General features: G+C 37.1%; 1 protein-coding gene across 2 annotated transcripts in view; it reads left to right on the top strand.

Annotated features, from left to right (window-relative positions):
• Positions 1-10,492, top strand: part of acer2 (alkaline ceramidase 2) — a 30,886-nt gene extending 20,394 nt beyond the window's left edge. For both annotated transcript variants that reach the window (XM_040145432.1, XM_040145431.1), the window contains exons 3-6: positions 908-1,049; positions 1,871-2,008; positions 8,603-8,740; positions 9,328-10,492. In XM_040145432.1, coding sequence (XP_040001366.1) covers positions 908-1,049; positions 1,871-2,008; positions 8,603-8,740; positions 9,328-9,514 — 605 coding nt within the window. In that variant the 3' untranslated portion in view covers positions 9,515-10,492. The remainder of the gene's footprint in view (positions 1-907; positions 1,050-1,870; positions 2,009-8,602; positions 8,741-9,327) is intronic.
• Positions 10,493-12,683: the final 2,191 nt, after the last annotated feature.

Below are 12,683 nucleotides of genomic sequence, written 5' to 3'. Positions count from 1 at the left end.
AACATATAAGAAGTCAGAACCAATGAATGTTTTTCATTTTTGCTAGAAAAAATGACTTTAAAGATTAATCTGTTATTGAAATAGTTTTCAAATAGATGTTGCAGCTCTCTTTCCATGAGAAAGTTAAGGCAGCCCCTGTAAACATTTTGTTTTGACTGCCTGTCTTAAATGAGCGAACTGATAGGTTGTCATGATTAGTCACTTCTGACTGAGAGCAGCAGTCCATCTTGGATAAGAAGTTTGTTGAAATGTACGACTCTGCTGCAGCGCCTGTTATGAAAACAGATTATGCTGATAATAAGAGGACTGTTGGACCGTGATAACAAAGGGGCACTGACGAATCCGTCCCTCCACAGCGTTTCAGTACTCACGGTTAGAGCAACACCAAGTAGCTATTTGTAATTAACTTGTTGTTTCCATTGTGGCTCTTTGATTAAAACAGCAGGCATTTCTCAGTATCAGCTCTCTAAGCTGCTTTTGTTTTTGCCAAAGTGAGTTACACTATAGATGATGACTGGAACTCACTGCCTCTGAAGTCAGTTGTCTACCTGAAACATTAAATGTTCCTGTTAGAAATTGTTTTTATACATGTATTCTGTTGAACTACTCTTGTGTAGAGGTGACATTTGTATCTTTTTCATTGTTTTTCCCATTTGATAAGTGGAAATGGGAACTTGTCAGCCATACACTTGGCAAAAACACGTAGTTTCGATTTCTTATAGTGGACAAAAACTGTCCTTTGTTAACAGTCATAGATCTCTGTGATTTTCCTTTTCCTTTTCCTTTTCAAAGGATGCTATTGAATGATGCCATCACATTTATCTAGGCTCATTAACACACAGAACAACTTCAGATTACATCTCTCTTCTAACAAATGTTTGTGTGTATCTGTGCCTGTTTCTCCCAGGTATTGGATCGACATATTTTCACGCCACCCTCAGCTTCCTTGGTCAAATGCTTGATGAATTGGCCATCTTATGGGTGCTCATGTGTGCCATTGCCATGTGGTTCCCTAAGAGATACCTACCCCGGATGTTTAGGAGGGATCGGTATGTTGACCAGTATTATATAGCATCTAAATAACTATCTTTAGAAGCTCAAAACTGGCATTTATGTGTGTAAGCATGTTAGTAGAGACTTGTTGCAGCAGGGTAAATATCAGGCCAATGTCTGTCTACAACACTGCAATGCCACAGTTCCCAACTGTGTGCACATACACACGTATGCAGACTTTACTTACACATATCATCACAGCAGCTGATTGACATGCCTTTAACTGTCAAGACCATATCAGAACATTTAGCTTACTGTTTAGACTGAAATTCATACACACAGCTGGAGACCTCTGATGCAGCACTGGTTGTGTTTCACAAAATTACATATATGTTTTTCAAACACTGAAGGGAAAGCAATGTTGTTTTCACTGTAGGGTTTTCCACATATTTGCAATAAATCAATTTCACTTTTAATATCTATTTCAGGTAGTTACAATGTATTTGTGTTCAGCACGTTCGTCTGTAGCTGTTCATGGTTGGCCACTGGTTTGTCATATGATGTGTCCACTGCTCTGACTCTCCTGTTTAATAATAGGCCTGTCTAAGATAGCTGACACCTGTAAAAGCTGCATCACATGTTTTTACTTCTCCTTCCATTGTCACAGAGCCGGCATGGCTGCTCTTTCACTTTGGGCTGTCACTTAAATTTTCCACAGCCTTTTATAGCTACGCGATTAACGTTTATAATCTGAATAAGTGTGTTGAAGTGCTTTTTGAGTCATCTCAGCATTCCCTCTGTGTTTCACAAGGCTGTTTGAAGAGTGCAAAATTGCAGCAGATTCTGTTTTTCTAATTTGTGTTGCTTCTCCATCTAGGTCAAGGTTCAAAGTGGTCATAGGGATCTTGTCAGGAATCACCACAGGGTTGGCCTTTGTTAAACCCGTCGTCAATTCACTGTCACTCATGACTCTGGGCATCCCCTGCACTGCACTGCTCATTACTGAGCTTAAAAGGTTGGTGGAAAGGGTTTTTAAAAACAGCAGAGGAGAGCATGGGCAAGTGAGGGTGTAGTCCTGATACAGAACCATCATACCACATATCACAGTTATGGATGGCCATCTTCTATGGCCAACATCTTTAATTTTACATGGTTAGTACTGACTTTAATGGCAGAGGCATTTAAAAGTATGAATAATTCGTGTTTTTTTAATCAATCTATTTGTGTATGTTGCTTAACACCCACCTTTCATTGTTTTGTTTTTTTCCCACCATGATTTGTATTATGACCTTGCTGTTAGATCAGGGCTAGTGAATGTGGGGTGTTTGTTTGATTGTTGTGTCTGTAGGTGCAAGCAACAAACTTTAGTCACCGTGACTGGGTTGCACCAGTTATTCATTTATCCATCTCTAAGTTTGTGTGAAAAGTCTTTCCTAAATTCTTAGTAACTACTAACTAGTTTCAAACTAGCGATTTATTAAATTGGTTTGCATCATTAAAACGTAAGGAATGTCTTGTCTAGTAACTTAAGTAATAAGTAATTCAGTTGCTAGGCAGCATCTGTGTTCAATCCATATTCAATCCTTTATAAATTGTATTGCTTTGTTTCGTTTATATCTGCATACATGGAGAAGAATGTGTTTTTTAGAGTTAGTAATATAGTAATGTTTAGATGGAGTGAGAAGTATCTGATTATGCTGATCTAACTGATGTTATTCAGCCCTTTAGTCTAATATTATTGGTATAACGTTTTGTAATTTGAGGTATAGTTTGTTATTTTTAAAAAATGTAATTTCAAATGTTCCCCGTGTACACCATCAATATTACATACATCAGAAATGTCCACCATATTCCATATTACTTCTACCCTTCAGTATTCATAAAAACTAAATTCTATGTACGAATGCAACCCTATTTAATTCGATGATGCGTAGATCTCCACCTAGAAAACACTTAAATTGAAAGCAGACTAAGTTTAAATTTACAGCAGCAGAGCAGCAGATATAAATGATTAGTTTCTGTGTCTGTGTTTTAAAAGTTGTCTATTCAGCTAAATCATTCTGTAAAGAATTTAGTCGTTCACAGAAAAAGTGCCAAGATGTTATGACTGTGGTCTACAGAACATTGACACATTACCTTTGGCCTTTTGTACTTACATTGTCTGATGACATGTCATCTGTTACAAGCTAATTATAGGGCCTAATGATGTGAAAGAATGTTCCTGAAAACACAAAAAAATCCATTTGCGCCCATTAGTGTGTGCGTGTGTGTTTGGGTCTGTAATGCTTTCCTCCGTCGTCAGTAATGCGGAGCCATGCGCTGTTCCGTTCTGTTTCCGTTTCCCACAACCCTTACCCTCCACCATCAGTCTTGTACCCTTAAGTCATCCATTGTTCAACCTGTTAATAATTCTTGACATTACTGCCAGAGCCAGTCATCTATTGAGGTGGCTTGTTTTTGTTCTGCTATGTGGGAGAGAATTCCTTTGGCTCTGACTGATGGACTTTTGCTGTCAGAAAGAACAGACTATTTTGTTGTTGTTTGCTTTTTATTTGACAGTAAGTCTGTTGGCCCCTGTTCAAGGCACTTCCAGCTGGACAAAAACAACTTGTCCAGTGTATAGGGTATCCATTAAAAATATTGCATAAACTGGAAGTGTTGAAGCAATCAAACCAGTCATAGTTGTGCTATAAAAGATGAGTTATTCATAAAGGACGGGTGTGATACAAAACAAAGTGATTATGTCTGAAAAAAATTGTTTTGTACATATGAGAACAAAGTTCATTTTCACATTGCAAAAATAATGGGTAGACTGTATTATACCAGACCAGATATGGTCCTTGACTTTAGTCCAATTCATAATTTAACTCGCTGCTGTCTTGCATGGCTCTTAAAAAACACAGGCTGAAAAACAGATAACCTCATAGTACAACCAATGGAAGAAATAGTGTATATAAAATGATGTCAAGAAAAAAGCTTGTAGAATTTTACATCCCAATCATACATTAATATTTACATGCATTCCTTCATGTATACATATCAGCAAATATAAATTCCATCTATTTAAATACCAGCTATTTAAATTACCCAGGTTTAAAAAGACCCCTTAACGGTTTGGTTTTTCTCATATTTTGTCAGTGCTGAAAGGATGATTCCAGTTTATAACAACTCTTGTCTATTTTTTCTAGTTTTGACCATTGTTTTCTATCTGTACTACCAACATTGTACTCATCAAGTTAATTGCTTAGATCTTCGAATATGGTGACATTATTCAAATGAAGTTAGTTGGAGCAAGAAGCGAAAGCAGTGAGACAATAATTCTGAGAGTATCTGGAAAGAAATTTTATTTTGAAAAGAACATTTTTACTCAAGCTGAAACTCAGAATAGGGGCATTTGATAGCCTAGTGCGTCAGATGCATACCATATACCAACCGTACATCTTTGTTGCACATTTCGCCTCTCTCTCTTCATGATTTCCTGTCTTTACCTCTACTTTTTACCGAGCAATCCAATAAAGGAAAAATGCCACAAAAAAAAAACAATCTTGGAAAAAAAAGTGAAAATCATATTGAAAAGCAAAATTTAAAGTATGCTCACTTTTAGTTTTTACCACTGAAGAAAATGGCTTAGATAACCAAGCCTGTTTACAACCTGTCTGATCAGCTGACTTGGTGTGTGATCTTAGCATAAAGAACAGAAATGATTGCCAAAACTATGAAACTAAGTTCCAGGTTATAATAAACTGGAATTACACTTTAGCAACATACAAACCACAGTGTTGACTACATTAACTTCTAATTTTTATGTATCATCTCATCATCACAAGTAGTTGATAATCATTTCAGCTTCTGAGATAACATTAAAAGTAGAAAGAGGCACTGTATATTTAGTGTTGTCTTTGATAAGCGTCAGACTTTGAGTCAGTGATCTTATATGGCCTCTTCCTCTCTATTCCCTAGAGTAAGGGAAGCGTCTTAGCAAGACTCCACCACAAACAGACAGGCCAGCCTTTCCTTCACTTATCTTTGCCTCCAATGGTCAAACTCACCATCACAGTCACTAACACTGCACGCCCAAGGAGAAGGTGTGGTTTCATGCCATGTTTCTTATCTTACACGTTTTTGTTTTAGCTGCTAGTCACAGTATTGCGATATGCAGCTGTGTGGTGATCGTTTTGGCAGTGTGTCTCTTTTGGCAGGAAGGGGTGTTGGCTGACATAGGGCAGTTCAATGTATGTATGTAAAGTCAGTTAATAAGGTCAGCTTGCTTAATACCTGATGCTCAGTCAGGACTTTCTCCCAATATAACTGATAGAAACACTTACAACACCTAAAGTATAATACAATGTAGATGACAAGTTAATGGCCTATTTCCCTCTGGGAAGATATATCATTATCCATCTATTTTTGTACTTCCTGCTGCTGTTGAGTAGACGTGACACTATTTTTTTTTCTACTCCCTCTCTGGACCAATTGTGTAAGATAGTGGCACTTTGTCTCTTTGGTTCATTGAATTAATTGACGTAAAGTGAGATCATGTAACTTTTGAAAGATTAGTAACACATTCTCCCTCTTACAAATGAAAAGCTGAATTCATAAGCAACTAGAACGGCACTCAGCAGAACGCATACCTCCGCTAAGGCCAGTATATAACAACATATACCAGACTTCAGAGAAAAAAATTCAAATTCATAGTAAATGATCTGGATCTACCCCAAAACTTAATGGGTTCTTCCCTGGCCTGTGCGCCCCCTCCACCAAGTTTGATGCAAAAGGTTTCAGTACTTTTCGCATAATCCCGCTGACAAATAAAGACACACGGATGATAATATAACCTTCTCAGCGGAGGTGAAAAATTAGGCCACAGTTATAACTAGAAAGTGCGCTCAGTAAAGCGCAGACATCTGCCAAGGCTAATGTCAAACAGCATACACCAGACTTCAGTGGAAAAAGTCTAATTCATTGTAAATGATCCGGATCTGCCCCAACATTTAATGGGCTCTTCCCTGGCCCATGCCCCATCCTTCCACCAAGTTAGTTGTAAATCGGTTCAGTAGTTTTTGCATAATCCTGCTGACTGGATTAAACTTTGTTTGAATAAACAAACAAAAAAACCAACAAACAGACACAGGTGAAAACATAACTTCCTTGAGGCAGGTAATAAAACACACCCTTGTCCAGTTAAGTACAGTCAGGGGTTTTGTTGCTACAGTCTTACTTGGTCTGGTGTGACCAGTAGCTTGTGGCAGCTAATGTTATCAAACGTATTATATCTGCACTAAGAAATACTTTTTATGTTAACAATTAGGGATTTTCCGACCACATTTTATATACAGAGTATGATTCAATACTTATACATACTGTACCTTATGTTGAGTAAATATGTATCTGACAGAACTTATTTTTCACCAGCTCCTTGATCTAAATACTGTTTCAAAAACTAAAGAGCTGATAAGCTTAAATTATTGATATGGTACTCAGAAAAAGATATAAAAAAAAAAAAGTAAAAGTTTAACTGGAAGCATGCGACTCCTGAAATTGACATGAAGAAATCCGCTAGAGAGACGACATATCAAAAACAATCTTTGGCAGAGTACAGACACCAAATTTGCAGACAGCACACAAACCTGACAACAGGCAAACGTTTTTTTGGCTTGCCATCAACTTACTCAGAGAATTAACATTAATTAGCGACAGCTAATTTGACCTGACGCTGACATTGTCTGTCAGTTTAACTGGTGGTAGTTTTCAGAACAGAGTCAGTCACCCTTTTTCACATTCACGCAGGCTTCATTCTCCTATGCAGTTAAATGCTCGCAGTGTAGACCCCCGCTGTCATTAAGGAGAACAGCACTGCTATACTTCTCCTCAGCTCTACAGAGCATTTTAGCATCTTTTAGCTCATTGTTTTGGTTTTCAAGCCTACAGCTTTGCTCTCATCACCCTCATTTCCAGCTGCAGTATGCAGATATCTCCAGCAACAAAGCTCTAGTAAGTCCCCTGTCCACTACCTGCTCAGCACCAAACAGCAGGCAGACAGTTAGTGACTACATAGTAAATGTAGCAGAGCCCCTAGTGAGCTAAAGAGCCAGATTTCTTTTTTGTGTGTGAGTGAATATTGGACATTACATTCTTTTGCTGGCCACAGACACAAGTCCAAATGAATGATAATGCTGTTCCGTATCTGCTGGATTTGTAAATAGGCACATTTTATTGCTAATATATTTGCAATATCTACTTTATAGTGTTTTTTACAATTGTCAAAGAGTCATTATGGCTGCTCCTTCACGTCAAGCTATAGCACTTCAAATTTTCCATGGTCTCTGCAGCTGAGTGATGATTGTTGTTTATCTGAATCTTGTTGTGTTGTCGTACTCTCTGGAAAGAGTTCGTGTCAACCCAACATTCCTTTCACCTTGAAACAATGGTAACCCAAATTAAAGGCTTGTAAAATGTTATGACTCAACCTAATGCTCTGTCTTAAAGGAATGTGACAAACTTTGTCGTAGTGACCACTCTGCTGCATCAACAACTCAGTTGAGTCAGCCTTCCTTGTCCCCTTCTTTGTTTCTGGCACGTAGTGTTTGCCTTGGCTGTGACTGGTATGTATAAAGAGGACGAGACTAAGAATAGATTATCAGCAGAACTCAGGATTAGCTCATGTATCTGTAGGCAAGTGTAGTGTCCACTAGGAGATATTTGTGCAGAGAAGTAGAGCAGAATACTTGGTACTCAGGTCACAGTTCTGTCAGGTTCCAAAAAGAAACAGAGGTTAATCCCCTCACCTAAAGATAAATGTGCTAGCCTACAATTAAACATCCTGGATATGGACAGGTGTAAATATAAAAGTGCCCTACCTAGAGTTGTCAACAAAGCCAGTAAAATCATTAGAAAATCTCATAACCAGCTGGTGAATTTGTACACCACCAGAACTGGATACAAAGCCCAGTGTATTCTTCCAGAGACCATCCACAACCTGTATGAACGTGAATTACTGCCCTCTGGGAGGCTCAAGATGCCTCCCGGTGGAGGGCACCCCAGGGTTTATGTTTGTGTATTTTGTTTAAATGTTTTATTTCATATTCTACACTGCAGCGCAATACAGTACAGTTCTGTTTCCGCTACAGTAGACGCTAAAGTTGTATTGTTTTATATTATTAGTAATAAAGTGATCATAATCATCGACATGCATATTCATGACAGATTTACAAAATATAATAGACCTTGAAGCTACTATGATCAATATTTTTTTATATAAGCAGTGGATTAAATGACTATATGTATGTGAAAGGTGTGGCCAACTCAGCAGTTTCCCTCAGCTTCAAAATGTACATGAGCATCTTTCAGCTCACTACTTTGGTATTCTGGCCCATAACTTTGCAGCATAATTTTCGACCATATCAGGCACTACCTGTCCAGTACCAAACCCTGGACAAAGTTAGCAACTAGCTGGTGAGCATGTGCATACATGATGCCTGATGATGAGACAATAACAGATGATGACAGTATCTTCAAGTCTGCTCTTGGTTACTCTCCAGCTTTTGTGTTTGTATGTGTGTGTTTTTTCACAGTTGTCCATCTTTCTCAGTGCTCTCTTTGGTCATTGCAGGTGTGAAAACCCACGTGTGTTCAAGCTGGGCTTGATCTCAGGGATCTGGTGGGCGCTGGCTCTGCTTTGCTGGATCAGTGACAGGATATTCTGTGAAATGTGGTCATCTGTCAACTTTCCCTACTTACACTGTGCTTGGTAAGCTCATAGCCAACGCAGAAAAGTCAGTAATGTATGGGGTATTATTAGGGTTATTATTTATTGACAATTATTGCAGTCTTGTGACACTATACGGGAAAGTAATAGAATTAAAAATTGTGCTGTTAGACTCTGAAAATGTCAATTTTATCTTGTCTGTGTGTAATTGAATTCCAAAAATCGTATTTTCTTGAAACAATAAGTCTGCCAATGCAGTAAGATAATTTCAACCCGTTTACAACTATGTTTCAAGAATTTTTCCAGAAATGAGGGTCTGGATCTTGAAACATGCCAAATTAGGTTTTGTTGATGCACCAAAATGAAACTATAAATTAGCAAAATTTTGCTAAATATCAGAGACATTGGAAACAGGTGGAAATATTTTTATTGCAAAGTGAGACTTTGTTGCTTTTTTTAAGAAAAAGAGACTGTAATAGCTCAAATTACAGAGTAAAATAACCTGATAGGAAGATTAATTCTGCAGACATTTTTAATCTTGCACAGATGCACATGCAAACGCCCAGATATATTTACTGAACCATTTCTCACACAGTCTGTTTTTTTTCAAACTCCACTTGCTCTTACAGGCACATCCTCATTTGTCTGGCTTCTTACTTGGGTTGCGTTTGCTTCGCCTACTTTGACGTTGCGACCGAGGCCCCCGAGCGAGGACCCGTCATCATGTTCTGGCCCAATGAGAAATGGGCCTTTATTGGTGTGCCGTACGTCTCCTTGCTCTGTGTCCACAAGAAGTCTACTATCAAGGTGACTTAAAGTGACCTGAGTCTGCTGCTCAGCTGGTTGGGCTTCCACACTTCTCACCAGGTTGGTTTCAAACAACATGGCAGCAAGATACACCACCAAGTCTGTGAGTCGGGTGACGTCCACTGGTTCTCAAGTGACTGGATGATGTAGGTGACGCACATTTTGGCCAACTGCAAGGATTTATCTTTTCCTTGTTCTTTCCCTGGTCTGGTCTTCATTATACAGCACTGTTTAAGCAACTCTGTCAAAGAACAAAAGGTGTCACAAAATGAGTCTGATATGACACAGAGGGATTTGTTTTTCAGTAACACAATATCAAAGCCAAGAAACCTTTACAGTGTTCCAAATGCATTCTCAGGCTTGGTATGAGAGATTGTGTAATCTCTGTAAGGGTGAAAGTATAGTATCATGCATTTCAGGCTTCTCTAAAGAGAAGATTTTGTATATTTTATATTAACTCAGAAAACCTCATTATAAAGCATTATATTGCCTTTATAAACATAGATATAGCATCTCATAGGTGCAGTTTGGCCATTATGAAACCATGTTTAGAAACAATAAAGCACTGGATTCATTAACTGTGATTAATGCATAATGCATTAAAACTCAAGGAAACGACAGGCTGGTTAATAAGATGTTACAGAAGTGTTATTCACACAAAGCCTTATGTATTTTAAATACATAATGGATCCATTATGTGGATTTTATACATGCCCTTTGTGTCAACAGCCATTTTAATGAAAAAAACTCAGAATACACAGGAGGCTTCTTTCTATTTTGGGTGTGCTGTGTTTTTGTTCCAGCATGCCACAGTGATTGTTCAAGATAGTATATGATAAAATGTTTAATATATTCCTGTATATATTTTGTTAACCAACAATGTAATATGCAGTTATTTTCCTAGGAAAAGCATATCATTGATATATTACTGAATGAATAGGTACCCACTGATATTGGCAAAAATCCAAAGTAAAAAAAAAAAAAAAACAGAATGTAAAAATCAAAATGTATTAAAATACAATTGACAATTCAAGTGAATAATAACTTATTTTGCACAAAATGAGGAATGGTTCTCGACGCATTTGGCTAATTGCACAGTGTGTAGCATTTCAGAACATGATAATTACAATTATTTACTCAAAAATGAGCTAGCTAATGTACAGCTTTTAACGATGCAGAGTTTTCACTTCTTAGTTTTTTCAGCCGGACATCTCATCTCTTAAACTGCTCTTCAGGGTTATTTATTGCAGGCTCAGTATTTTAAACATTGAGCAAGATGTCATTGAAACTATGTAAACTGTGCAAAAAGCCTTAACCAAACAGGATAATGGGTTACAGGCAAGTGAAGGTGCATTGTGTCCCTAAGTTTGTGATGTATGTGCTTTGTACTCTTAGAAAAACTGTTTGCTCTAAACTGTGAAAAACAGTGCGGCAGTTACATTAATTAGTAAATGGATGTGATGGGACAAGTTAGGGTTTTATTACCTCTGACCTAAAACTAAAACTCTAATTTAGCAGTGTTCATTGGACAAAAAGGGAAAAGAGATTCTGTATGTAGAGTTAAAAAGGGAAGTATGTTTGGGTGTTGCAAAGCAAAACACAAACCCTAAAAGACAAGGATCACCGGAGCTTTTCCACCTTAAACCATTTTTGTACATGTTATTCTTGAAAGCTGCCTCAAGCTGTTTAACCAATATTATTTTACTCTCGTCTTCCTGCAGAGGCTTCTGGGAACTCAAACCGCTAAAATAACTTGTTTTACATAAAGGGTCAAATGAAGGATTAAGATTCACAAAGAAAACAAATATTTTCCTGACATTCTGAAGTTATATTTTTTAAGTACATGAAGTGTTTTGTTAAATCCAAAACAATTTGTATTTTTCTAAGTGAAGTGCAGCCAAAATCGAAGCAACTGCCTAAGCGGTGAATTATTTTAATATTGTATTATTACTACCTTTGTATTGCCAAACATTGTTACAAACTGTTTCTTTTTTTATTATATTTTTAGGAAAAACTTTGACGATGTAAACGAAGCAGTTGTAGTGCCCGAGAATACTTAGATTGTACTGCAAATCATATTGAATCCTGCATCTGATCCATGGTAATGGTTGTTTTGTATGTTTTGCAGAGAAAAAGAAAATATAAACAAGTTGAGGTTTAAGCCATTGAATTAGTGTCAGATAAAGGACTTTGTGTGAACAGAAGAGCCTGTTTAATGCTGCCCTCCGCGTCTTGATGTTTGTCTTAGCATGAGGTGTGATTATGATGTCATAACAATGACCCGTCTTTTTTACGGATTCATCTATGTATATAAATCTAATTTTTTTTTTTTTCTGCTTGCATTGACAATACTGCACAGAATATTTATTTTCATAATTTATCCTGTTTTGTAAACAAATATTTGTAATAGTTTAGAACATTAGTACTTTTATTTTATGCAATAAACCAAGCCTATAGTCAAAATTACCCAATGGTGTTTATTTTGCAAATCAGACACAATATCATATTGAAATAATGCATGCATCAAAATTATGCACAGTTAATTAGACATTTTGTAGCTTTATGTCTTCTTAGTGAATTGAACTATAGACAGACTCACTATGATGCAGGTGACTTTTTGCCACCAGGGGGCAAAATTTTTTCACTGACTTCTTCCGACACTGAGAACCCACAAAATGTGAATAGTCAAAAATATGTGGGGGGGAAAAGTCTATACGATTTTACAAAAAGAGCTTACCAATGTGCTGACTATTAAAACAAGCTATGTCTGGACATAACAGTTGACAAATCAGACAGTATATGTACAGTATATACCCCTTTAAACATGCTTCTTCATGCTTCAAACCCCCACCTATCAAAACCCCAAAGACACTAACCGCATACACTGTAACTAATCATATGCCTGAGAAATTAGAACTTGTTTTTTTCAGTTTATAATGATAAATATACAAGCAGACTTAAACATTAAATCACTTCTGCTTTACTGCTTTAATTTTATTTTCTCTGGGATTCATTCTGAATATCAGGGTAATTTGTCTTTTTAAAAATAAATTAAATAAGTTAGAAGGTATGAAAGATGTCCTAATGCCTAAAATATGAACAGGAAGCGTCAGATGTGCTAGTTTATATGTCAGAGTTTAAAAAAAAAAAAAAAAAAAAGACAATTAAGTCATTGCTA

Source organism: Xiphias gladius, chromosome 15 (genome assembly GCF_016859285.1).
Source record: "Xiphias gladius isolate SHS-SW01 ecotype Sanya breed wild chromosome 15, ASM1685928v1, whole genome shotgun sequence".
NCBI classification, from domain to species: Eukaryota; Metazoa; Chordata; class Actinopteri; order Istiophoriformes; family Xiphiidae; genus Xiphias; species Xiphias gladius.
This window is presented reverse-complemented; position numbering and strand designations above follow the sequence as displayed.